The following is a 27,844-nucleotide window of genomic DNA, read 5'->3' on the forward strand; positions in this document are numbered from 1 at the left end:
CAGAATCTAAAACAGAGTCTGGTTAGAAGTTATTTACCATCTGAAGACACCAAATTAAAGGAAAATCAGGGAAGTTTCTTTTGCTTAAAATGTGTAGCATGTAAGACAACCAAGCAAACATCAGTACAGCCCATAAAGAAATTCAAATCCAATGTCACAAAAAAAGAATTTGATGTAAAAGGTAGAATTACTTGTGACACCGAAAAGGTAATCTACATGTTAGAGTGCCCTTGTGGACACCGATACATAGGACAGACTAAAAGAAAATTGAAGATTCGCATATCTGAGCACATACTAAATACTAAAAAAGGCTTGGAGACCCACAGTGTGTCCAAACATTTTTTAGACTGTCATACTAAAGATGCTTCAAAGTTAAAATGTATGGGCATACAAAGGGTGGAAAATAATTGGAGAGGAGGCGACATTTCACAAATTTTGAGACAAAAAGAAACCAAATGGATTTATTTCATGGATACGTTAACTCCCAAGGGTTTATACATTGACCTAGAACTTAATGCCTTTTTATAAATTAGTATAAATATATTATATACATATCACCTTATTAGAATTGCGCAAAACCAGATAAACATCGAAAGAAAAAAGTAATTTTATGGACAGCTTTCTGCTTTTTCACTCCTAACAAAAAATCAGGACACATGGTAACCGCCTGTTTTAATTGAATTTCCGTTTTTTAATAAAGTTTTTTTTATCCTATAAAAAGGGATTGAGGAAGTCCATCAGTTATCCTAGATGAAGGGCTTATGCCTGAAACGCGTTGGGTTATACACTAAGGAACCCCTACTGTGCACCGAATTTGCAAAATCAGACTGTGGAACACGGACGGGGAACCAGCAGCCAGCCAGCCGCTAATTAAAGCCGCCAGCCGCTTGGACGGGGAACTAGCAGCCAGCTAGCCGCTAATTAAAGCCGCCAGCCGCTTGGACGGGGAACTAGCAGCCAGCTAGCCGCCAATCAAGTCCGCCAGCCGCTGATCAAAGAGCGGCTAGACATCAGCCGCCTACCTAACAACAACACCTTGTACCATGGGTGTCGGGACCGCTGCTAAGAAGCAAGAACGAACAGGGTTAAGATACTCCTAATATAAATATCAGTCATTTACAACTTACGGACTGATTATTTTGATAGGGGTAGATAGTTATCCTGATCTTCTTTTTGGCTGAACTGCAATCCAGTCCCAAATAGTCCAAAAAGGGCTGTAAACATTTTTTACTAATCTTTCTTTTTTCACAGGTTTTGCGCATACACATATTTACACATATCAAGCGCTTTTTTACTTTTACACTATATGAAAACCTTGAACTGAGCTGCTAAAAAAATCCCGTTCATAGCGCAATTTAGTACTTTTTATATTTTGGAATTCTTACTTCACCTGGTGTGCTGATAAGAATTTTGATGCCTACAGATTCAAAACTTCTAGAATCTTGGCTTTTCTACAACAAGACCTGGGTTTAGGCCTTCATCTGGCCTCCCTCAAGGTTCATTTATCTACCTTGTTGTCTGTTTGTTATGCACACCAGTGCCTGCAGGAATGTACTGGTGTCTGAGCTGTTATGCACACCAGTGCCTGCAGGAATGTACTGGTGTTTGAACGGATAGGGATGCAAAACAAATGAACTCAGACAGACTGGGGAATATGACATTACGTACACAGAAGGTGATAGGGTAACAAAATAAACACAAAGTGAACAGAGAAGCCCAGAGGCTAAAAAACTGGGTGTCTCCCTAGTATTAGTAATGCTCAGATGGAAAAAGCAAGATGTTGTGTTTTAATACGTAGAGAACCCGAAATGCTGTTGCTAAGGACAACAGCAAAACCCTAAAGGGTTACCAACGGGTGTGGCAGTAAACTCCTTGGTCAAAGATGGAATGATAGACACAAGGAGAGTCTCCACAATCCTAATCCTCACTTGCAGTGCACAGGTTCATCTTACTGCCACTAAACTGACACCTGAACACCTTGCACAGTGAGACAGGATTTAAGCAGGCAAATCTGAGAATACAGCCGCAAACTTGCTAAGTTCACAGAGTAGCAAAAGAACCCCAGCAAGTTAAACGACTGACTCCAGTCTTACTGCTAGGTCTGGATTGGCAGAGTGTAGTACCAAATCCCCAGGCCTATTTGCAGTAAGCAACAACAAATACAAAGCTACACAGTACTGGCTAACTTTCAGGAACTGACTAACCAACAAAGATTCAGCATCTGCTTAACCTGAGAAGAGGCCTTATATAGCAGGTGCTGTCCACGCCCCACTCAGACCTCACAGACTGTGAGCACAAAAACCAGCACCGGATCCCCTGCCGTGCACAGAGCCTGTAACCACTGCACAGCAAAAGACCCGAACCGGAGTATCAGCTGCGCTCAGGTTACTCTGCTAGCATTTGTCTCCCGGTTGCCTTGACGACGTGGCAGCACAGGGCAGGAGACCCTAACACTGTTTGGTTTCAGAAAAAGATTGCATCTATTCCTGAAGTTCATACATTCACTCAGGGTGTGTTAAGAATTCAGCCTCCCATTGTCCCTTCTGTGGCTCCATGGGATCTGTCTATTGTTCTGAAAGCGCTGCAAGAGTCTCCATTTGAACCTCTTGAGATGGTGGACCTAAAATGGCTCACGACCAAGGTCCTGTTTCTACTGGCTTTTGGCTCTGCTAGAAGGGTGTTGGACTTAGGGTGGACGACAGGACAAAGCGCCTGTCTGATATTTCATCATAACCGGGTAGTTCTTAGAACTCTCCCTGGTTATTTACCTAAGGTGGTGTCATCATATCACCTTAACCAAGAGCTTGTTGTTCCGGCCTTTATCTCTTCTGACTTGTCTCCCAAAGAGCGGTCTACGGATGTGGTAAGGGCTGTCCGTGTTTATGTAGAGAGGACTGCCTCTATTAGGAGGTCAGATAACCTTTTCGTACTATATGGTTCCCACAAACGTGGCTGGCCTGCGAATAAGCAAACCTTGGCCAGATGGATTAGAATGGTGATTGCACAAGCGTATGCGCATGCTGGACTCCCAGCTCCTGTTGACATTAAAGCCCATTCTACTCGGTCTGGTGGACCTTCGTAGGCGGAACACCGTGGCACATCCACGGAACAATTGTGCAAGGTGGCTACGTGGTCCTCAGTGAACACGTTCATAAGGTTCTATGCCTTTGATACTTCCGCCTCCCAGGATGCTTCCTTTGGACGCCGGGTTCTCATACCCGCTAAGGCGCGTCCCCTCCCTTGAGGAACTGCTTTAGGATATCACCCAACGTTTTCCCTGTGGAACACAGTGTTCCCTGCTGCAGAAAAGGGGATTTATGGTAGACTAACCATTGTTAAATCTTTCTGTGAGGTACACTGGGTTCCACTGGGCGACCACCCTGACGCACCTAGCTTCTATGGGTTTGTATGGCATTAGCTGCTGGTACCTTCTCCTGTCGTGTGACTAACATCTACCTTTTCTTTTACCTTCTCCTGCATTGGACTGGTTAATAAAACTGAGCTCACAGTGCCTGGAGGTGGGGTTATAGAGGAGTCCCGTCCCCCCCCCCCCCCCCCAATACTTCCTGGGACAGCCTAAAGCTTTAGCTTGTTGGTGCTTCTCTGGGTCCACTCTACACCCAATGTTTTCCCTGTGGAATCCAGTGTACCTCGCAGAAAGAGCTTTAACAATGTTAAGTCTACCATAAATCTCCTTTTTGAGCTTCATGGCAAAGGCTGTGAATACTTATGTACATGTGATTTCTTAGTTTTTTTATTTGTAATAAATTTGCAAAAATCTCAAACTTTTTTCATGTTGTCATTATGGGGTATTGTGTAGAATTTCGAGAGAAAAGAATTTGTTCAATTTTGGAATAAGGCTGTAACATAACAAAAGGTGGAAAAAGTGAAGCGCTGTGAATACTTCCCGGATGCAATGTACTCTGGTGTACTTAGGTCAAAAGGCCATTCGGGTCAAAGGGTCAACAGCCAATTCCCCCCCCCCCCCCTCCTCTTCCCTCTTCTCGGGCACTACTCCACCATCCAACCTACTAACGCCAGCATCCTGCGGAGAGGGAAGGTTGGGGGAGGAAATGTGCACGTCACCTAAACAGTGCTGGAAGGGTCCGGTGGCAGCTCAGCAGCTCGGAGAACGCTGGACACGCCCCCAGAGTGATGGGAACCGGGTCATGTGAAGCTGCTAATGATGGCGCTCAATTGGTGGCAAATGGGAATAGCGCCCCCATTTTTCCGTATATATGAACACAGCAGGAGCACTGCTTATCAGCACACTTTACACACCACATTGTCTCTGGGATGAACAATTGGGGATGGGCACTTTTATCTATATGTTTGGAGATAAGATTATATTTATATAGTTTGCGTCTGTTTTATGGAGCAGGTCAGATGCCGGAAGCCACCTGGGGCCTCATTAGCTGCACAGTCCGGCCATTAACTTCAATACATTTCCATTGTGCTGCGATCATTAGTGTTTTCTGCACTGTCAGGGAAGTAACACCTCCGGCCGCACTCCAGTCACATCTCAGGCAGCTATGACGGGAGGGAGTCGCAGCTCCAGATCTGACAATGCGGATGACTGCGAGTCGGTCAAAGAGATGGGATTTATTTTTTTAAAAGTTCCAATTTGGAATTAAGTTTCAGACTGGTCTGTGTCCGTATTCAGACCTTAAGCCTGAATGAATCTCCCCCAGAGCTCTATAAGGAATCTTAATGTGTGAGACTAGAAGAATGAATTATGCAGATAGTAATACAGAGTTGCTGTATGACTATGGTACTTGTAAACTCTCTCTGATATTTATTTTAATTATTACATTTATTCTTAGACCATTTAGCTGTGAGGAACCGGAGACCCTTTACTAGAAGTCACGTAAATGATGTCACGGAGGATGGACAAGGACAGGAGTCATGTGACTGAAAGGATATTAAACCTCACTGTGGAGGTCATCCAGCTGCTGACGGGAAAGGTGAGGGGCAGACAGACAGACAAACGTTCCCGCGCAAGTTCAATTCGACGGTTACATCCCATTCACAATGTCAACCCAAAAGAAATTGTAGCCATGTATGGGCGCGTGCTACCAGAGGAAAGGTGGTAGCATTATTGTGCTCAACGGCGATTAGAGTTTCGCAATCAATATCAAATATATCTTTAATTAATAAATAAATATATATATATAGTAGAAATAGTTGGCACTCAGGAGCAACGTGGATACAGACCGGGGTGCCCTCCTCAGATGCATACACGGTGTGAATGTTCGTGGTGACTGAGGCCACGGACCATGGACCCCCTCACCACAGAAGCAGGCGGCACTCCACGGATTTGATGGTGAAAAAAAATTTTATGAAGCAAAATACATGACAAGTCCAACGTTTCAACACCGCGATGGGTGTTTTTGTCAAGGACACATGGTGCAAACCATGTGTCCTTGACAAAAATACCCATTGCGGTGTTGAAACGTTGGACTTGTCATGTATTTTGCTTCATAAAAAAATTTTTCACCATCAAATCCGTGGAGTGCCGCCTGCTTCTGTGGTGAGGGGGTCCATGGTCCGTGGCCTCAGTCACCATGACCATTCACAATATATATATATATATATATATTAGTTAGATTATGAATTGATTAATTATTCCCCACCTAAAACAACACTCTAATGTAATGGTCAATTATAAAACATAACTTTTATTAGATATATGCAATTAATAAATCCCCATCTATTGAAGCTAAAAAGGTGAAATATTAAAAGATAGATATAAAGAAAAGAAAAAAGAATTAAAATATATAGTACCGGGATGTCAATGAACACTCCTGATATTTACTTCATTTGTGATTCAAAATGTCGATAACTATACTGTCAGTCACAAAATTAATATATTTAAACTCTATTATTCGCTGTAATATCAGCCTTTGTGTTCACATACAAAGTTAATTAGGATGTATATAAATCAGTTCTCTTGCAGTCTTAATTTTTAATAATGACTGTCCCAAGAAGGCAGATTCTTAGTATCAATCTCGTGCTGTCAGTGTGGATACAACTGCTCATAAACTTATGAAGATATCAATTGATTAGAGTTAGCTGCGCAGATATGGTTCAACAATCCTCTGTTCTCTGAACTCTACACTATGTTGCCCACACAAGCCAATTTATATACAAATGTATCCATGTTGTATTTTGTCACAGTAGAGTTGTGCCCACTTTAATTGTTACTGATTATTTCAGTGTGGACAAGCTGTTAATAGCGCTCCATGACTGGGCGTCTCACTGAATTATTGCCGCATTGTCCAGGAAAAGCGTAATACTTTCAGTGTGAATACAAATGCTCATCCCGGGAGTGTCACAGTGACATCACTCATATTCGTATTACTAACACAGGGACCTGACTGGGGAGGTGAGATCTGGGAGTGTCTAACACAGGGACATAACTGGGGAGGTGAGAGAGAGTGACAGTGACAAGTGTCTGCACTTTCAGTCCTTTTCCAAAGATGACTTTCATTCCGGCTGTGCAAGCTTTCCTTTAAGAGGTCCTTCATATACTCCCGTCATACATTCTTCCTATCCCTTCATGGAATTTAAATTTTAGTTATGGAGACTCTTCACCTCCTTTTTGAGCCTCTTGAGATAGTGAAATTCTGCTACTTTACCTTGAAGGTGGTTTTCCTCCTAGGTATTGCCTTTTCTGTGAGGATATTGGAATTGGTGGCCCTGTCTTCTAAGCCTCCCTTACTTATCCTTAATTCTGATAGGGTGGTGTTACGGACGAAGACCTCTTTTTACCTAAGGTGCTTTCCATTTGAACCAAGAGATCTTGCTTTCAATTTTTACTTTTGATCCTTGTGGTAGCTCCCAATTGTGGCTGACTAGCCTCCAAAGGATCTATTGCTCAGTGGATTACTGCCACTATTCGTCAGGCATATCTATCTCCCGATGCGCCTGTCCGACGTCCCTCTGGGCTCATTCGACTTGTATGATCGTGGCCTCTTGGCTGGTTTGCCATGGTACCCCACTGGAGCAGTTGTGGAGAGCGGTGACATGGTCCTTTTGCATTCTTTTACCAGGTTTTACTTTTAACATACTGTTGGTTATAATGACGCCAGCTTTAGGCATGAGATATAGATGTCGTTTTCCATTCAGTTTTATTGATGGCTCTCTCAATACATAGGATCACACAGTAGTGAGGAAGACATCTGGGAAGTGTGGGACACCCAGTAGCCATCCTTGTGTGTCAGGAGGACTGAGCAGGACCCAGAGCCCCATCACGGTGCCTCCACCTCGCTCACTGACACATGAGAGGCACAGTGACCAGAAGATACTAGAACTCACCAACAAGATCATTCAGCTGCTGACTGGAGAGGTGACTGCTGGGAATGGGACTTTATACAGTAACACCAGGGGATGTGTCTGGGTGATGACTGGAGAGGTGACTGCTGGGAATGGGGCATTATACAGTAACACCAGGGGATGTGTCTGGGTGATGACTGGAGAGGTGACTGCTGGGAATGGGGCATTATACAGTAACACCGGGGGATGTGTCTGGGTGATGACTGGAGAGGTGACTGCTGGGAATGGGGCATTATACAGTAACACCAGGGGATGTGTCTGGGTGATGACCGGAGAGGTGACTGCTGGGAATGGGACATTATACAGTAACACCAGGGGATGTGTCTGGGTGATGACTGGAGAGGTGACTGCTGGGAATGGTACATTATACAGTAACATCAGGGGATGTGTCTGGGTGATGACTGTATCATTGTGTGTGTCAGGTTCCTATAAGGTGTGAGGATGTCACTGTCTATCTCTCCATGGAGGAGTGGGAGTATATAGAGGAACACAGGGGCCTGTACAAGGACGTGATGATGGAGAATCACCAGGCATTGAAGATGGATATGACTGAGAGGATAATAAATCTCTTCCTGGACATCATCTGTCTGCTGACTGGAGAGGTGAGGGTTTCTGGGAATGTCATGTCCTCTTGTCTCATACATGACAGCAGAGGCCTGCAGATTATAGGTACATAGGACATTGGTGATAAAATAGTGAAGGAGGCGATTATAGATTCTATTTACATGTGATGTTTTCTTTTCATTATTTATTTCTCCAATCAAACTTTATATGAATATTTTTTTAATCTCTGAGTCTTGTCGGTGACCCTGAACTGACCAGAATGTGCAAAATCAATTTACTCCTTACTATCTGATACATCAGCCCAATATGCAGATTTCGCTTTCTTCTAATTCAGCAGGTTTTATTAGTAATAATGACACGGTACATGTATGTAAGCATCTACTGTTCACATGGTAGAATTTAATGAATGTTGTACACAGGATCACACAGTAGTGAAGGGAACATCTGGAGAGTGTGAGACACCCAGCAGCCATCACCGTGTGTCAGGACTGGGGAGGACCCAGAGCCCCATCACGGTGCCTCTAGCTCACTCACTGATACATGAGAGGCACAATCACCAGAAGATCCTGGATCTCACCAACAAGATCATTCAGCTGCTGACTGGAGAGGTGACTGCTGGGAATGGGACATTATACAGTAACACCAGGGGATGTGTCTGGGTGATGACTGGAGAGGTGACTGCTGAGAATGGGACATTATACAGTAACATCAGGGGATGTGTCTGGGTGATGACTGGAGAGGTGACTGCTGGGAATGGGACATTATACAGTAACACCGGGGGATGTGACTGGGTGATGACTGGAGAGGTGACTGCTGGGAATGTGACATTATACAGTAACACCAGGGGATGTGTCTGGGTGATGACTGGAGAGGTGACTGCTGGGAATGGGACATTATACAGTAACACCAGGGGATGTATCTGGGTGATGACTGGAGAGGTGACTGCTGGGAATGGGACATTATACAGTAACACCGGGGAATGTGTCTGGGTAATGACTGTATCATTGTGTGTGTCAGGTTCCTATAAGGTGTGAGGATGTCACTGTCTATTTCTCCATGGAGGAGTGGGAGTATATAGAGGAACACAGGGGTCTGTACAAGGACGTGACGATGGAGAATCACCGGCCCCTCACATCACTGGGTAAGAGGAGACTGTCGTGTAGTGTAATGGAGAGAGCAGCTATGGGACCACCTAGATACACATCATCTGATAATCACATATATACAATGTACTCAGTCACTGTGCGTCTCCTACAGATGGGTCCAGTAACAGGAATACCCCAGGTCCTCTTTATTCCCAGGACCATACAGAGGAGAATCACAGTGTCCCACAGGAGAGACGGGTAGGGTCTCACACAATACTGAAATACAGATGAATATACACTTAAGGATCTGTACTGAAGGTGTTTGAATATTGAACACTGATATTTTTATGTTATTTAGGGTGAAGATCTTATTGATGTTAAAGTAGAAGATATAAAAGTAGAAGAGCAGACACATGTGATGGGTGATCAGCAGTGTAAGGAGGAGGAAATCCCTACAGATATCAGCACAGGTGAGTAATAATCACATATTCTCCTTGTTCAGTCACTACAGCAATCTGTTATTCTCCACCATCTACTGTTAGTACAGACTAATAAGGGCAAAGTATCTGCCCATTGGAGTCGGGAGCCATCAGCCCCTATTATACTCCTGCTCTCCCCCTCACATCATGTCACTGTGTGTTACAAGCCCAGAGATCTGACCAGTCTCCTCCACACACTCTCTGGTGTATCTCATACATCAGGAGCCATCAGCCCCTATTATACTCCTACTCTCCCTCTCACATCATGTAACTGTGTGTTACCAGCCCAGAGATCTGACCAGTCTCCTCCCCACACACTCTGGTGTATCTCATACATCAGGAGCCATCAGAACCTATTATACTCCTGCTCTCCTCCTCACATCATGTCACTGTGTGTTACCAGCCCAGAGATCTGACCAGTCTCCTCCACACACTCTCTGGTGTATCTCATACATCAGGAGCCATCAGAACCTATTATACTCCTGCTCTCCTCCTCACATCATGTCACTGTGTGTTACCAGCCCAGAGATCTGACCAGTCTCCTCCACACACTCTCTGGTGTATCTCATACATCAGGAGCCATCAGAACCTATTATACTCCTGCTCTCCTCCTCACATCATGTCACTGTGTGTTACCAGCCCAGAGATCTGACCAGTCTCCTCCCCACACTCTCTGGTGTTTGGTATACAACACTAGGTGTAACATCTTTCTGACCTTTGAAACATTGTAGCCATTCATTCTCTGAATAGTGGAAAGAGATGTGGTGTCACATATCCCAAGATCCTCCTGACATTACATATTGTCCTCCCTTTGCAATAAGAGTAATAATATCTGTATATGAAATACTTTTCTGATTTGCGTCTGAGACAAGTCGTATACCAGCACTAATGTATGTTATACATATATATGTGATGCTATATAAATGCTACCTCAAAGCTGATTGGTTGCTAGGGGCAACTTTTCTCGTGGTCCACATCTCCACTCTTTCTCTAGCATCCATAAGGGATATTGGGGAATCTAGTACGATGGGGTATAGACGGGGTCCAAAAGAGCCGATGCACTTTAAATTTCTTCACTGGCTGTGCTGGCTCCTCCCCTCTACTGTGCTTACTGTGAATCTTGGGTAAACACAAACTATGCCGTGTATGTCACACCAGATTCTCTCTATTGTCATCTGATTCTGTTTCTTTGTGAACAATGCAGCCAATCTTCACAAATCAGTGAAGGGGCTGTGGGAGAGGGTCCAGTGCCCCACTGGCTAGAGTCTCTTCAAACTATGATGTCTGATATGTCATCCCAGCTCACTGCTAATGTACATAAAACTCGGCTACTACAACAAGCTGTTGCAGACTTAGCTGCTAGGGCAGATGTTACACAGCCCCGCTCTCTCTCATGCAGGTCCACAAAAGCGTGGTTTACCTGCTCTACTCTCTGATACAGATGAGGATATACAGGAAGATTGGAAGACTTGGATCCCATTAGTGGGGATTCCAATTCTGCTCGGGGTATTGAACCCCTAATTTTGGCTATACGGGACGTGTTAAAGCTCCCTCTAGAGGACGCTGCGCACTTTCCCATTTCCTCCTGAAGGCAGGAAGTTTTGGGTGGAAGCCCCAGGGGTTGAGGTATCAGTCTCTCGACTGTCTAAAAAGGCGGTGCTGCCTGTCCCGGGCTCCTTTACCATGAAGGATCCTGGGAACCGGAAAATACAGACTACGCTAAAATCTATTTACGTGGCAGCAGGTGTATCACAGAGGCCGGTCATAGCTGGATGACCCATGTCATTCATATGTGGGTTACTCAGATTCAGGAAGGCCTCTCCAGAGTTATGTGCCGGTCACTATGGTGACTCTCCTCAAGCACATTCAGGACACTACACGCGTCCTGTGTAACTCGCTCAAGGAGATGGGAAATATTAATGCTAGTACTTCTGCCATGGCAATGTCGGCGTGCAGGGCTTTGTGGTTGCGTCATTGGATTGCGGATGCAGAATCAAAACGCAGTGTGAATTCCCTCCTCTTTTCGGTGGGAATGGCTCTTTGGGGTTGAGTTGGATGCGTGGATTTCCAAAGATACGGCTGGGAAATCCACGTTTCTCCCCTCTGTGGCCCCGCCGGCGAGACGCTCCTGCACGGGGCTGTCTATGCAGTCATTTCGGTCTTACAGATTTCGTTCTAAGGCCAGAGGTGCCTCAAATACGAATAGAGGCACCAGATGTAAGTCAAGAAAACCTGCAAGCACCAGCTCTCAGGAACAGACCACCAGTTCTGCTTCCACTAAGACCTCAGCATGACGGTGCCCACCCACCCCGAGGGGATCTCGAGGTGGGAGCTCGACTGCGTCACTTCAGCCGCGTCTGGTAGGCTTCCTGCCAGTATACCTGGGTCAGAGATCTCATTTCTTAGGGCTACAAGCTGGAGTTCGACGGTGCTCCTCCCCAACGATTTTTCAAATCAAGCTTATCAGCTTTGATGGCTATGCAGGTTATGTTACAACAGGCCATCCAAAAGTTGGTCCAGTCCTACGTCATTGTTCCAGTACCAATACCACAACGAGGCAAGGGTTATTACTCCAACCTGTTTGTGGTACCAAAACAGGATGGTTTGGTAAGGCCCATTTTGAATCTGAAGTTCTTGAATCCTTACCTGAAGGTTTTCAAGTTCAAAATGGAATCCTTGCGAGCAGTGATTGCGGGCCTGGAGGAACAGGAATTCATGGTCTCCTTGGACATCAAGGATGCTTACCTTCATATTCCGATTTGACCACCTCACAACCGTACCTGAGGTTTGCCCTGCTGGACGATCACTACCAGTTCCAGGCCCTGCCCTTTGACCTGTCCACAGCTCCGAGGTTAATCGTAAAGGTGATGGCGGAGATAATGGTCCAGGGGGTCAATGTTGTCCCTTACCTTCACGATCTTCTGGTAAAAGCAAGATATAGGGAGCTTTTATTGCTCCATATCGACCGCACTATCCACCTTCTGTCACACCATGGGTGGATCCTCAACTTACAGAAGTCCCACCTGGAGCCAACTCAAAGGCTCCTGTTCCTGGGGATGTTGCTGGATACTGTGGCCTAGAAGGTACCAGGGGACAAGGCGAGAACACTTCAGGAGATGGTCTGCATGGTGCTCTGACCTACTCGAGTGTTCATCCATCTTTGCATAAGATTGTTGGGAAAGATGGTCGCCTCATACGAGGCGATCCAATATGGGAGGTTCCGTGCCAGAACATTTCAGTTGGATCTCCTGAGCAAGTGGTCCGGATCACATCTACAGATGCACCGGATGATTCGGCTGTCACCTCAGGCCAGGATTTCCCTCTTGTGGTGGCTTGCAGTCCTCCAATCTACTGGAGGGCCGGAGTTTTGGGATCCAAGATTGGACCCTCCTTACGACAGATGCTAGTCTAAGTGGATGGGGAGCTGTCACCCAAGGGGCGCAGTTCCATGGCAGGTGGTCAGCCCATGAAAAGCCGCAACTTTCTGGAACTTCCGTTGATCTAGAAAGCTCTGCTTAAGGCCTCTCCTCTGCTCAGGGATCACGCGATCTAAGTACAGTCGGCCAACGCCACAGCCGTGGCGTACATCAATCGGCAAGGAGGGACAAAAAGCAGAGCCTGCATGCGAGAAGTGTCAAACATACTCCCCTGGGAAGATAGAAATGCAAGAGCAATGTCGGCAATCTTCATTCCGGGTGTGGTAAACTGGGAAGCGGATTTCTTAAGTCGTCACGATCTCCACCTGGGGGAGTGAGGACTTCACCAGCAGGTGTTCCATCAGGTCATCAACCGGTGGGGCTGCCCGCAAATAGACATGATGGCTTCTCGACTCAACAAGAAGCTTCACTGGTATTGCTCACGAACAAGGAACCCTCAGGCGAGGACAGTGGATGCACTGACGTCACCTTGGCCTTACCGGCTGGTCTACCTGGTTCCCCCGATTCCGTTGCTCCCAAGGGTGCTAAAGCGAATCGGGAATTAAGGAGTCCAGGCACTTCTGTTTGGGCTCAGAGGGCGTGGTACGTAAATCTTCTGGACATGTCCGTCGAAGACCCTTGGCCTCTCCCACTAAGAAGAGATCTTCTTCAACAGGGACCGTTCATCTACCCGGACTTACGACGTCTTCAATTGACGGCAGGGAGGTTGAGCGGAACATCCTAGGGCCTTTCCAAAAAGGTTATTGCTACCATGGTTCAGGCCAGGAAACCTGTGACGTCAAAACATTATCATCATATCTGGAAGAGATATGTCTCTTGGTGCGAGAAACACACATATCCACCTGCAGAGTTCCACTTGGGACTTTTCTTATGTTTCCTGCAGGCTGATGTGGATAAGGGCTTATGCCTGGGTTCCATTTAAGGTGCAGACTTCGGATCTCTTCATTTTCTTCCAGAAGAAATTGACAATGTTGTCAGAAGTTCAGACCTTCTTGCAAGGGGTACTCCACATCCAACCTCCTTTTGTGCCGCCTACGGCACCCTGGGATTTGAATGTAGTGTTGGAATTTCTACAGTCCTTCTGGTTTGAACCTCTGATGACGGTTGAAGACAAGTACCTCACGTGGAAGACTGTGATGTTATTGGCTCTGGCTTCTGCTCAAAGTGTCTCAGAATTGGGGGCCTTATCGTGTAAGAGTCCCTACTTGGACTTTTACGAGGACAGAGTGGAGCTCTGTACAGGACAGCAGTTCCTGCCGAAGGTTGTCTCCGCGTTTCACCGAATCAACCTATTGTGGTTCCTTCAAATTCTGACTCTTCTCCTCCTCTGGAGGCTTTAGATGATGGACGAGCTTTGAAGATCTATAGCAAGCGAACGGCTCGGATCAGAAAGACGGATCCTTTGTTCGTGCTCTAGGATGCCCAGAAAAAGGGTTGTCCTGCTTCGAAGCAGTCCATTGCTCGTTGGATTAGGCTTACTATCCAACAGGCCCATGTGTCGGCAGCTTTACCTGTTCCTAAGTGTAGTCTCAGCCTTGCAACTGTGCTGAGCAGCTACCTGGTCGGGGAAGAAAACATTTGTTAAGTTCTACAAGTTTGATGCCCTGGCCAAAGAGTATACCCAGTTTGGGCAGGCGGTGCTGAAGCAGTCTCCACACGTTCCTGCCCATTCTGGTACGTTCCCATCGTACTAGATTCCCCAATATCCCTTATGGATGCTAGAGAAAATAGGATTTGAATTACCTACCAGTAAATCCTTTTCTCGTAGTCCATAAGGGATATTGGACGCCTGCCTCAGTGCGTTGACTTTTCTGCAGGTTCTCGTTATGTGGTTACCTGTTCAGATGTTGTTGTTGCCGGCCATTGCCGGTTGTTATATGGTCGTGGTGTGCTGGTATATAAATCTTACCACTCTTTGTTATCATGTTTCCTTCTCTCGTATATGTCCTTTCTCCTTCAGGCACTATTTTACCTATAACTGCCTGTAGGAGGAGGCATAGAGGGGAGGAGCCAGCACACCTAGTGAAGAAATATAAAGTGCACCGGATCCTTTGGACCACGTCTATACCCCATCGTATTAAGTCTCCCCAATATCCCTTATGGACTACGAGAAAAGGATTTACCGGTAGATAATTGAAATCCTATTTTTTACTTCTTGATACATTAATCCCATTGTCTTACTGTCCAGAAAAGTGATCATGCTTAGGAGTATGTTTGGTAATGCTAAGGGGTATATTTACTAATGTGTGGGTCTGCAGAAGTTGGGATGTTTTCCATAGCGACCAATCACATTCTCCTTATTTATCTAGCACCTTCTAGAAGACAATTAGAATCTAAAACCCGCACTTCAGTAAATATAACCCCTTAGTTTCAGGAGAGTGGAGGCTTCTTATCCACAGATCTAGCTGGAACCTACATGCTCCTTGGCTTCTAATACTTTCTTACTGTGGCTGGGACCCTGTTCCACATAGCCATGATGGTGGGCATGGTCTCAGAATGGTACGCCCTCTGGGGTGGTGCCATTATGGGCAGTGTCGGCACTAGGCGTCATGTATAAATAACTAAAATGTAAAATTAAATGTTAAAAAAAACGTATTTATATGTTTCACCACAGCCCCACATTGCTTCCTGCTGCTTTGTCCCTCAGTGCTGTACGGTGTAAAATCGGGCATAGAAGCTACAGGGCTGCACCAGTGGCAATGTGTGTGAATTGCAGAACACGTGGTCCGGGAGAGGAAATTCCCAGTACCACCAGCACTGCAAGAGTTTAAGTCCATGGACTACTATAAATTATATGTATTATAATGTAAGGATAACGTGTTTTTTTTTTTTTTTTTTTTTTCAAAATGTGTTTAGTTGAAATGTCCGACATACAGATAGAAGACATACAGTGGTTCTTGAAAGTTTGTGAACCCTTCAGCATTTTCTATATTTCTGCTGAAATTTGGCCTAAAACGACCTCAGATTTTCACACAAGTCCTAAAAGAAGATAAAGAGAACCAAATCACACACGAGACAAAAAAAATAGACGTGCTCATTTTTTTATATTTTTTTTTTTTTGAGGAAAATTATCCAATATCACGTATCTGTGAGTGGCAAAAGTATGTGAACCTTTAGGCTTAGCAGATATTTTGAAAGTGAAATTAGAGTAAGGTATTTCCAATTTATGGGATGACAATCAGGTGTGCGTGGACAACCTGTCTTTTTAAAAGAACAGGGATCTATCAGTCGGTTGTTCACAACACGTTTGAGGAAGTCTATCATGCCATGAACAAAGGAGATTTCTGAGGACCTCAGAAGAAGAGTTGTTGATGCTCATCAGGCTGGAAAAGGTTACAAATCCATCTCTAAAGAGTTTGGACTCCACCAATCAACAGTCAGATTGAATACAAATGGAGGAAATTCCAGACCATTATTACCCTCCCCAAGAGTGGTCGACCAACAAAGATTACGCCAAGAGCAAGGCGTCTAAAAGTTTACAAGGTCACAAAGGAACCCATGGTAACCGCTAAGCAACTGAAGGCCTTTCTCACATTAGCTAATGTTAATGAGACCACTTAACAACAATTCTGTGTGCATGGCAGGATTGCAAACAGAAATCAGCTGCTCTCCAAAAAGAAACATTGCTGCCCATCTGCAGTTTGTTAAAGATCACCTGCACAATCCAGAAGGCTATTGGAACAATGTTTTGTGGACAGATGATTCCACAATAGAGCTCTTTGGCTTAAATGAGAAGTGTTATGTTTGGAGATAGGAGAACACTGCATTCCAGCATAAACACCTCATAAACACGGTGGTGCTGGTGGTATCATGGTTTGGGCCTGTTTTGCTGCATCTGACCCAGGATCACTTGCCATCATTGATGTGACAATGAATTTTGAATTATACCAGAATATTCTAAAGGTCCATGAGCTGTATCTCAGGAGAACGTGGGTCATACAGCAAGTACACAAGTCATTTGACCAATGAAGGGTTAAAGAAGAATAAATGTAAAGTTTTGGATTGGCCAAGTCAAGGTCCTGACCTTAATCCAATCGAAATGTTGCTCGCTTCAGGTCATTCCACATCATAACAGAGGTGAAGCTGTTTTGCAGAGGAATGGGGTATAATTCCTCCAAGCTGATGATCAGGACTAATCAACAATTACTGGAAACAGATGTAGTTATTGAAAGCAAATACTGAAAGCAAAGGTTCACATACTTATGCCCCTTATAGATATGTGATATTGGATCATTCCTCAATATAAAAATGAGCACGTCTCATTTCTTTGTCTCATTTGATTTGGTTCTCTTTATCTAGTTTTAGGACTGAAAATCTGAGGTAGTTTTAGTCCAAATTTCAGCAGAAATGTAGAAAATTCTGAAGGGTTCACAAACTTTGGAGCACCACTATAGTAAGCACACAACAATTAGTGGGTTAAGGCAATAACCTGGTTTAGGAGTTAAACAATTATAAAATAAAATAATGTAGTTATCCAACCATTACCAGTAGGATATAGAGCAGGGGTAGCCAACTCCAGTCCTAGAGAGTTACCAACAGTTAACGCTTTCCAGGTCTCCTCACAGAATCACAAGTGATGTAACTAGCTCCACCTGTGGATCTTTTAAGATGTGTGAGTAATGAATACACCTGTGCACCTGCTAGGTGGTCTGGAAAATGTGAACTGTAACGCGGGGTGGGGCGTGAATAAAAAGATGCACGTACAGGTAGCATTTTATGGGTGTGTTGCTAAAGGTGGTTGCGTACAGAGATGTTCCACTGATTACATAGTAAATCATAGATGCGGGGTTGGGAAAAAAATAGGATTTTAATTACCTACCGGTAAATCCTTTTTGCGTAGTCCGTAGAGGATGCTGGGGTCCACATTAGTAACATGGGGTATAGACGGGTCCTTTGGGAGCTATGGGCACTTTAAGAGTTTAATAGTCTGGGCTGGCTCCTCCCTCTATGCCCCTCCTACCAGACCCAGTCTAGAAATAGTGCCCGAGGAGACATACTTCGAGAGAAGGAAATACACAGATAGTGGTGAGATTCACACCAGCTCACACATAACAGACAACCAAGCTAACTAGCTTGAAACAAGTCAACAACCGCTGAACAACATTACTTAACCAAGTAACAAGGCAGTACTGAACCAAGTAACAACTGCAGGAAAATGAAGCGCTGGGAGAGCGCCCAGCATCCTCTACGGACTACGAGAAATGGATTTACCGGTGGGTTATTAAAATCCTATTTTCTCATATGTCCTAGAGGATGCTGTGGTCCACATTAGTGACATGGGGATGTACCAAAGCTCCCAGTATGGGAGGGAGAGCGCGGAGGCTCCTGCAGAACAGATTGACCAAACTTAAGGTCCTCAGAGGCCAAAGTATCGAACTTGTAAAACTTTGCAAACGTGTTCGACCCAGACCAAATAGCTGCTCGGCAAAGTTGTAAAGCAGAGACACCCCGGGCAGCCACCCAGGCAGAACCCACTTTATGAGTAGAGTGAGCCTTAACCGATTTTGGACGTGGCAATCCTGCCGTAGAATAAGCATGCTGGATAGTGAACCTGATCCAGCGAGAAATCATCTGCTTAGAAGCAGGACACCCAATCTTGTTGGGATCATAAAGGACAAACAGACAGACAGTCCGACTTTCTGTGACGAGAAGTTCTCTTCACATGAATCTTCAAAGCCCTCACAACATCTAAGGACTTTGAGGTAATTGAGGAGTCAGTAGCCACTGGCACCACAATAGGTTGGTTGATATGAAAAGCCGACACAACCTCTGGAAGAAACTGCTGATGCGTCCTGAGGTCAGCTCTATCTTCATGGAAAATCAAGTAGGGGCTCTTGCAGGACAATGCCCCCAATTCTGACACACGTCTAGCAGATGCCAATGCCAACAGTGTGACAGCCTTCCAAGTAAGAAACTTGACTTCAGCCTCCTGTAAAGGTTCGAACCAATCCGATTGCAGGAACTGCAGCACCACGTTAATATCCCAAGGTTCCGTAGGCGGCACAAAGGGAGGTTGGATGTGCAGAACCCCTTTCAAGAAAGTCTGAACCTCAGGAAGGGCAGCCAATTGATATTCTGGAAGAAAATGGACAAGGCCGAAATCTGGACTTTTATGGAGCGCAGGCCCACATCCATTCCTGCTTGCAGGGCGAGGAGAAACCGCCCACGTTGAAATTCCATCGTAGGAAACTTCTTGGATTCACACCAAGACACATACTTTTTCCAAATCCTATGGTAAGGTCTTGACGTTACTCTCTTCCTAGCCCGTATCAGGGTAGGAATAACCTTGTTCGGAATGCCCTTCCGAGCTAAGATCTGGTGTTCAACCTCCATGCTGTCAAACATAGCCGTTGTAAGTCTTGATAAGCGAACGGCCCCTGTTGCAGAAGGTCCTCTCAAAGAGGACTCGGATCTTCCAGTAGTAACTCCAGAAGATCCGCGTACCAAGCCCTTCTTGCCCAGCCCGGAGCAATGAGGATCGCCTGAACTCTTGTTCTTTTGATTAGTTTGAGAATCCTTGGGATGAGCAGGAGTGGAGGGAATACGTACACTGACTTGAACACCCACGGAGTTACCAGGGCGTCCACTGCCACTGCCTGTGGATCCCTCGACCTGGAACAGTACAGCCGAAGCTTCTTGTTGAGGCGTGAGGCCATCATGTCTATTTGAGGTAAGCCCCAAAGACTTGTCACCTCTGCAAACACCTCTGGGTGTAGGCCCCACTCCCCCGGATATAGATCGTGTCTGCTGAGGAAGTCCGCTTCCCAGTTGTCCACTCCTGGAATGAAGATTGCTGACAGCGCCGCTGCGTGTCTTTCCTCCCAGAGGATGATTCTTGTTACCTCTGACATTGCAGCTCTGCTCTTCGTTCCGCCCTGCCTGTTTTATGTAGGACACCGCTGTGACGTTGTCCGACTGAACCTGAATGGCACGATCTTGCAGAAGATGTGCATTCTGGAACTAAGGGCCATGTACAACGGTCTTCTACAGGCGGTAGTTCCAGAATGTTTATTGGAAGAATGGTTTCCAGACTTGACCACCTTCCCTGGAAGGTTTCCCCTTGGGCGACTGCTCCCCAACCTCTGAGACTTGCATCCGTGGTTAGAAGAATCCAATTCTGAATCCCGAACCTGCGGCCCTCTAGTAGGTGAGAGGTTTGCAGCCACCAGAGGAGCGAGAGTCTGGCTTTCGGAGACAGACGTATCCTCTGGTGCATGTGAAGTAGAGACCCCGACCATTTGTCCAGGAGATCCAGTTGGAAGGACCGTGCATGAAATCTTCCGTACTGTAGAGCCTCGTAAGAGGCAACCATCTTCCCCAGAAGGCGAATGCACTGATGAACCGATACCCAGGTTGGCTTCAAGACATCCCGGACCATTGATTGTATCACCAACGCTTTCTCCACCGGTAGAAACACCTGCACTTCCGTGTCGAGGATGATCCCTAGAAAAGACAATCTCCTTGTCTGCTCCAAATGTGACTTTGGAAGATTCAGGATCCAGCCATGATCCCGGAGTACTCGAGTTGTGAGAGCAATGTTCTGTAACATTTTCTCCCTGGAAGATGCTTTTATCAGTAGATCGTCCAGATATGGAATTATGTTCACTCTCTGCTTGCGGAGGAGTAGCATAATTTCTGCCATTACTTTGGTGAACACTCTCTGTGCCGTGGGGAGGCCAAATGGCAGTGCCTGTAACTGATAGTAACAGAGCAAATCTGAGATAAGCCTGGTGTGGCGGCCAAATCGGAATGTGAAGTTATGCATCCTTTATATCTAGGGATACCAGGAATTCCACTTCCTCCTGACTTGAGATGACCGCTCTCAGAGACTCCATTTTGAACTTGAATTCCCTCCAAATAGGGGTTTAAAGATTTTAGGTTCAATATTGGCGTCGCCGAACCATCCGGTTTCAGTACCACAAATAGGTTTGAGTAGTAACCCATGTTTCTCTTACGTCCTAGAGGATGCTGGGGACTCCGTAAGGACCATGGGGTATAGACGGGCTCCGCAGGAGACATGGGCACTTTAAGACCTTTTAATGGGTGTGAACTGGCTCCTCCCTCTATGCCCCTCCTCCAGACCTCGGTTAGATTCTGTACCCAGAGGAGACTGGTCGCACACTAGGGGAGCTCTACTGAGTTTCTCTGGAAAAAGACTTTGTTAGGTTTTTTATTTTCAGAGAGCACTGCTGGCAACAGGCTCCCTGCTTCGTGGGACTGAGGAGAGAGAGAAGCAGACCTACTTTACTGATAGGCTCTGCTTCTTAGGCTACTGGACACCATTAGCTCCAGAGGGTCGCAGCACTTGGTACGCCTAGCTGTTCGTTTCAGAACCGCGCCGCCGTCCTCCTCACAGAGCCGGAAGATAGAAGCCGGGTGAGTATGAGAAGCAAGAAGACTTCAAAGGCAGCAGAAGACTTCAGATCTTCGTGAGGTACCGCGCAGCGCGCCATTGCTCACACACACACACACACACACGAGGCACAGCAAGGGTGCAGGGAGGGCGCCCTGGGCAGCAATAATTACCTCATAAACGTTCACTGGCACGCATAGGTACTGCATGGGCAGTATATACAGACCCCCGCCAGTATAAAAATTAGCGGGACCGAAGCGTGCCATCGAGGGAGGCGGAGCTTAGTCCCTCAGCTCTAACCAGATCCATTTTCTCCACAGCTTGCTGCAGAGACGCTGCTCCCGGACTCCCTTCACCGCTGTATACAAGTAACAGGGTGCAAATCAGGGAGGGGGGGGGGGGGGCACATTAATTTGGTGATAGTGTGATACAAAAAGCGCTTACAGGTCTGGGACATTATTAATATTTCAGACTGCAGTGGCGCTGGGTGTGAGCTGGCAAACTCCCTCTCTGTCTCTCTCTCTAAAGGACCTTACTGTGGGTCTGTCCCCTATATCCCAGTGTGTGTGGGGGTGTCAATACGTGTGTGTCGACATGTCTGAGGCGGAAGGCTCTTCCAGAAAGGATGCGGAGCAGAATGTAATAGTAGCTCCGTCGGCACCGCCGACTGCTGATTGGGTAGACATGTGGAATGTTTTGAATGCAAGTGTGGCTTTATTACATAAAAGGTTGGACAAATCTGAGTCCCAGAACCAAGCATGGAGACAATCCATGGATATTAATGTCAGAGAACCCATCAGGGTCCCAGAAACGTCCCTTTACCCAGATAGTAGACACTGATACCGACACGGATTCTGACTCCAGTGTCGACTATGATGACGCTCGGTTACACCCAAGGGTGGCCAAGAGTATTCAGTACATGATTATTGCAATAAAAGATGTATTACATATCACAGAGGACCCTTCTGTGACTGACACACGGGTCTGTATGTTTAAGGAGAAGAAACCTGAGGTAACATTTCCCCCATCCCATGAGCTGAACGCTCTATTTGAAAAAGCTTGGGAAACTCCAGACAAAAGACTGCAGATTCCTAAGAGAATTGTTATGGCGTATCCTTTCCTCTCACAGGGCAGGTTATGGTGGGAATCGTCACCCACGGTAGATAAGGCTTTGACGCGTTTATCCAAAAAGGTGGCTCTACCGTCTCCAAACACGGCGACACTAAAGGATCTTGCGGATCGCAGGCAGGAAACTACCTTGAAATCTATTTTATGCAACTACGGGAACCCTGCTCAGACCGGCGGTAGCGTCGGAATTGGTGAGTAGTGCGATTGCAGGATGGGCAGATAACTTGTCATCTGTCATGGACACCCTCGACAGGGAGGGTGTATTGTTGACATTGGGTCACATCAAGGACGCAGCGTTATACCTAAGGGAGGCTGCGAGAGATATTGGCCTCTTGGGATCAAGGGCCAATGCCATGGCAATTTCAGCTAGGAGGGCGTTGTGGACCTGTCAATGGACTAGTGATGCTGACTCCAAGAGACTTATGGAGGCCTTGCCGTACATGGGTGAACTTTTGTTTGGGGACGGCCTCGCGGACCTGGTTTCCACAGCTACCGCGGGTAAGTCTTCTTTTTGCCTTTTGTTCCCCCACGGCAAAAGAAAATGCCTCCATACCAGATGCAGTCCTTTCGGTCTCATAAATTCAGAAAGGGACGTGGATCATCATTCATCGCCAGAGGCAAGGGTAGAGGGAAAATAACACCCAGCTGCGGCTAGTTCCCAGGAGCAGAAGTCCTCTCCGGCCTCTACCAAATCCACTGCATGACGCTGGGGCTCCGCTGCGGGAGTCCGCACCGGTGGGGGCACGTCTTCAGCCAGGTCTGGATTCATTCGAACTCTTGGATCCTTGGGTGCTAGAAATTGTAACCCAAGGATACAGACTGGAGTTCAAAGACGTGCCTCCACACCGATTTTTCAAATCTGCCTTACCAGCTTCTCTCCCAGGGAGAGAAATAGTTTCAGCTGCGATACAAAAGCTGTGTCAACAGCAAGTGATTATCACGGTTCCCCTGTTGCAACAGGGAAAGGGGTTTTATTCAACTCTATTTGTGGTCCCGAAGCCAGACGGCTCGGTCAGACCAATTCTGAACCTAAAATCCCTAAACCTTGATAAAGCTGAATTCTTTTATCGTATAAACAACCCTTTATGAGGTCTAAGAACACTGTACGCTGACTACGTAAGAAGTACCGTAAGGGTACGCTAGTTGCGTATCGATCGCTCAGCCGTAGGCGAGACGCTCAAGCGTCGCTTTCGCTCACGGCCCAGAGATCACAGGCAGACACGCTATTGGCTGTGACTAACGTAATGATTCGCTATGGCGTAGCGGACGCTTGAGACCACGAGGAGATCACCAGCGGCGCAGACGCTCACAACGCTATACCTTGATATCTATACCTTAAACAATGAGAAATACAGTATACTTTTATGTAGAGACAATGTGTAAGTGCAACCTGGTGTAACCTGATTAACTACAAAGCTGCTTGAGCGTCACTGACGCTCTGTGAACACTTAACACTATGAGAAAATACACAGATACTTGTTTAGGGTCCAAAGCCTATTATATGTATTATAACTAATATACTTGCAAAAAGGAATCACAGTACAAATGATACACTACAATATAACAGAGACTTCCTAACCAAATAACTACACAATAAATACAATACAATACAATCTAATCAAGGGAAAATACGAGAGACAGAGAAGAGAGGGAGAGAGAGAGAGATATGAGAGAAATGGCTCACAGTAAGACAATATGATTACGGAGAGAAACTTACGCACAAGGGTAACGATCGCAAGCGCCTCTGGACATCCAGCTCCCGATTGTCAGCAATGAGAATCGTTGAAGAGAAGTGAAAGCTGGATGCCACAGGCCCGTCTTTTATGCTACACACACAATGCAGTCCAATGGTCCCTACAATCTCATTGTCCATTGGACGCAGGAATTCGGCTTCGCATCATAACAAAAGGTCATAGGTTGATTCATACAGGTGGGCTGTGACGATTTCAAACAGCTCAGGTGGGTGGGAAACTAGGTTTCCCGCCGCATACCTGAGTAAGAGTAAATAATAGTAATGGACATAAACTTCTTATGTCCATAACTATTCGCACGAGCGATTAATACGCTCCAAACCAACACCGGAATATTGCTATTTAAATACTCTTCCGATGGGTACCAAACACTGCTGTATGACTCCTGTTAGACCCTTCGCACAATACAAAGAGGGATTCCTCCGTTCAGGGACATTCTATATTAACCAAACTTTCAGAATCTATCAAAGGGACCATGGTCTACAAACTACATTAATTGGGAGAATATGGAACTATTGGGTCGCACGCTACGAATACATACTCTTTACCGTAAATACGCATACCGAGTGAGAGCGGGTGCACGCAACAGCGGGTATGCGCTATCACGGGAAAGCGCACGCATGCGCAGGGCGTACCAGGGTGAGGTGCAAATATGGCAGTGTGTATGGGGATATTTTTCTGACTTTGACAACCTGTATTTGAAAAGATTCAAATTCAAGATGGAATCTCTCCGGGCAGTGATTTCCAGTCTGGACGGGGGGGATTTTATGGTGTCACTAGACATAAAGGATGCATACCTTCATGTCCCCATATATCCTCCTCATCAGGCGTTCCTGAGAGTCGCTGTGCAGGATTGTCATTACCAATTTCAAACGTTGCCGGTTGGGCTTTCCATGGCCCCGAGGATTTTCACCAAGGTAATGGCGGAAATGATGGTGCTCCTGCGCAAGCAAGGTGTCACAATTATCCCGTACTTGGACAATCTCCTGATAAAGGCGTGATCAAGAGACCAGTTACTGAAAAGCGTGGCACTCTCTCTGAGGGTACTACAACAACATGGCTGGCTATTAAATTTGCCAAAGTCGCAGTTGATGCCGACAACTCGAATGTCGTTTTTGGGCATGATTCTGGACCCAATGGAAAAAGCTCTGGAACTCCAGAACATGGTCAGGGATCTGCTGAAACCAAAAAGAGTGTCGATTCATCAATGCACTCGAGTGTCGGGAAAGATGGTGGCGGCCTACGAGGCCATTCCGTTTGGCAGGTTCCATGCAAGAACATTTCAGTGGGACCTACTGGACAAATGGTCAGGGTCCCATCTCCAAATGCATCGGATGATGAGCCTGTCCCCCAGGGCCAGGATATCTCCTGTGGTGGCTCCACAGTGCTCACTTCCTAGAGGGTCGCAGGTTCGGAATCCAGGATTGGGTTCTGGTGACCACGGATGTGAGCCTCCGAGGCTGGGGAGCGGTCACACAAGGAAAACATTTTCAGGGAATATGGTCAAGCCAGGAGGCTTGTCTGCACATAAATTTGCTGGAATTGAGGGCCATATACAACGGCCTGAGACAGGCGGAGCATCTTCTTCGCAACCTACCTGTACTGATCCAGTCAGATAACATCACAGCCGTGGCACATGTAAACCGCCAGTGCGGAACAAGAAGCAGAGCAGCGATGGCGGAGGCCACCAGGATTCTTCGCTGGGCAGAAAATCATGTAAGCGCTCTGTCAGCTGTTTTCATCCCGGGAGTGGACAACTGGGAAGCAGACTTCCTCAGCAGACACGATCTCCATCCAGGAGAGTGGGGGCTTCATCAAGAGGTCTTTGCAGAAGTGACAAATGGTTGGGGACTCCCTCGAATAGACATGATGGCGTCACGCCTCAACAAAAAGCTTCGGACGTATTGTTCCAGGTCGAGGGACCCTCAAGCAATAGCAGTAGACGCACTAGTGACACCGTGGGTTTATCAGTCGGTCTATGTGTTCCCTCCACTTCCACTCATCCCAAAGATATTGAGGATCATAAGAAGAACAAGAGTTCAAACGATACTCATTGTTCCAGACTGGCCTCGAAGGGCCTGGTTTCCAGATCTTCAGGTAATGCTCACAGAAGATCCTTGGCCTCTTCCTCTAAGAGAGGACCTGTTACAACAGGGGCTGTGTGTGTTTCAAGACTTACCGCGGTTACGTTTGACAGCATGGCGGTTGAACACCAAATCCTAGCTAGGAAAGGTATTCCAGGAGAGGTCATCCCTACTCTGCTTAAAGCTAGGAAGGAGGTAACGGTGAAACATTATCACCGTATCTGGAGGAATTATGTGTCTTGGTGTGAATCCAAGAATGCTCCTACGGAGGTTTTCAGCTGGGTCGTTTTCTCCATTTTCTACAGGCGGGGCTGGATATGGGCCTAAAGTTAGGCTCCATTAAGGTGCATATTTCGGCCTTATCAATATTTTTTCAGAAGGAACTGTCCTCTCTTCTAGAAGTGCAGACTTTTGTGAAGGGAGTACTGCACATCCAACCTCCTTTTGTGCCCCCAGTGGCACCGTGGGACCTTAACGTGGTGTTACAGTTCCTTAAATCACATTGGTTTGAACCACTTCAAACTGTTGAGTTAAAATTTCTCGCTTGGAAAGTGGTCATGTTATTGGCCTTGGCATCTGCAAGGAGGCTGTCAGAATTGGCGGCCTTGTCTTACAAGAGCCCCTATCTGATTTTCCATGTGGATAGAGCAGAATTGAGAACTCGTCCACAATTTCTACCTAAGGTGGTTTCGTCGTTTCACATGAACCAACCTATTGTAGTGCCGGTGGAGGATTCCAAGTACCTTGATGTAGTCATGGCTTTAAAAATCTATGTAGCCAGAACGTCTCGTATTAGGAAAACGGAGGCTCTGTGTATCCTATATGCAGCCAACAAGGTTGGTGCTCCTGCTTCCAAGCAGACTATCGCACGCTGGATCTTTAACACGATTCAGCAGGCCCCTTCTACGGCTGGATTGTCGTTACCAAAATCGGTAAAGGCCCATTCCACTAGGAAGGTGGGCTCTTCTTGGGCGGCTGCCAGAGGCGTCTCGGCATAACCGCTTTGCCGAGCAGCTACTTGGTCGGGTTCAAACACTTTTGCTAAATTCTATAAGTTTGATACCCTGGCTGATGAGGACCTCTCTTTTTTTGCTCAATCGGTGCTGCAGAGTCATTCGCACTCTCCCGCCCGGTCTGGAGCTTTGGTATAAACCCCATGGTCCTTACGGAGTGCCCAGCATCCTCTAGGACGTAAGAGAAAATAAGATTTTAAACCTATCAGTAAATCTTTTTCTCCTAGTCCGTAGAGGATGCTGGGCGCCCGTCCCAGTGCGGAATAAATCTGCAGTACTTGTACATAGTTATTGATAAGTCTACACAAGGGTTGTGTTGCAGTTCAGATCAACCTGTTGCTGATCTTATTTGTTCATACTGTTTACTGGTTTAGTTATATCCCAGGTTGTACGGTGTGTTGTGGTGTGAGCTGGTATGTATCTCACCCTTAATTAACAAAATCCTTTCCTCAAAATGTCCATCTCCTCTGGGCACAGTTCCTATAACTGAGGTCTGGAGGAGGGGCATAGAGGGAGGAGCCAGCTCACAGCCATTAAAAGGTCTTAAAGTGCCCATGTCTTCTGTGGAGCCCATCTAAACCCCATGGTCCTTAAAGAGTCCCCAGCATCCTCTAC

General features: G+C 46.3%; 2 protein-coding genes across 5 annotated transcripts in view; both read left to right on the forward strand.

Annotated features, from left to right (window-relative positions):
* The window catches only part of LOC134983948 (zinc finger protein 420-like), a 183,567-nt gene that overhangs the window by 146,017 nt on the left and 9,706 nt on the right, over positions 1–27,844 (forward strand). The window lies entirely within an intron of this gene.
* On the forward strand, positions 7,762–16,654 carry LOC134983995 (uncharacterized). Its single transcript, XM_063949654.1, has 6 exons — positions 7,762–7,937; positions 8,319–8,507; positions 8,917–9,040; positions 9,157–9,242; positions 9,343–9,454; positions 16,485–16,654. The coding sequence occupies exons 1-6, from the start codon at positions 7,797–7,799 to the stop codon at positions 16,652–16,654; spliced, it is 822 nt and encodes a 273-aa protein (XP_063805724.1). The 5' UTR covers positions 7,762–7,796.

This window comes from Pseudophryne corroboree (genome assembly GCF_028390025.1).
Source record: "Pseudophryne corroboree isolate aPseCor3 chromosome 3 unlocalized genomic scaffold, aPseCor3.hap2 SUPER_3_unloc_3, whole genome shotgun sequence".
NCBI lineage: Eukaryota > Metazoa > Chordata > Amphibia > Anura > Myobatrachidae > Pseudophryne > Pseudophryne corroboree.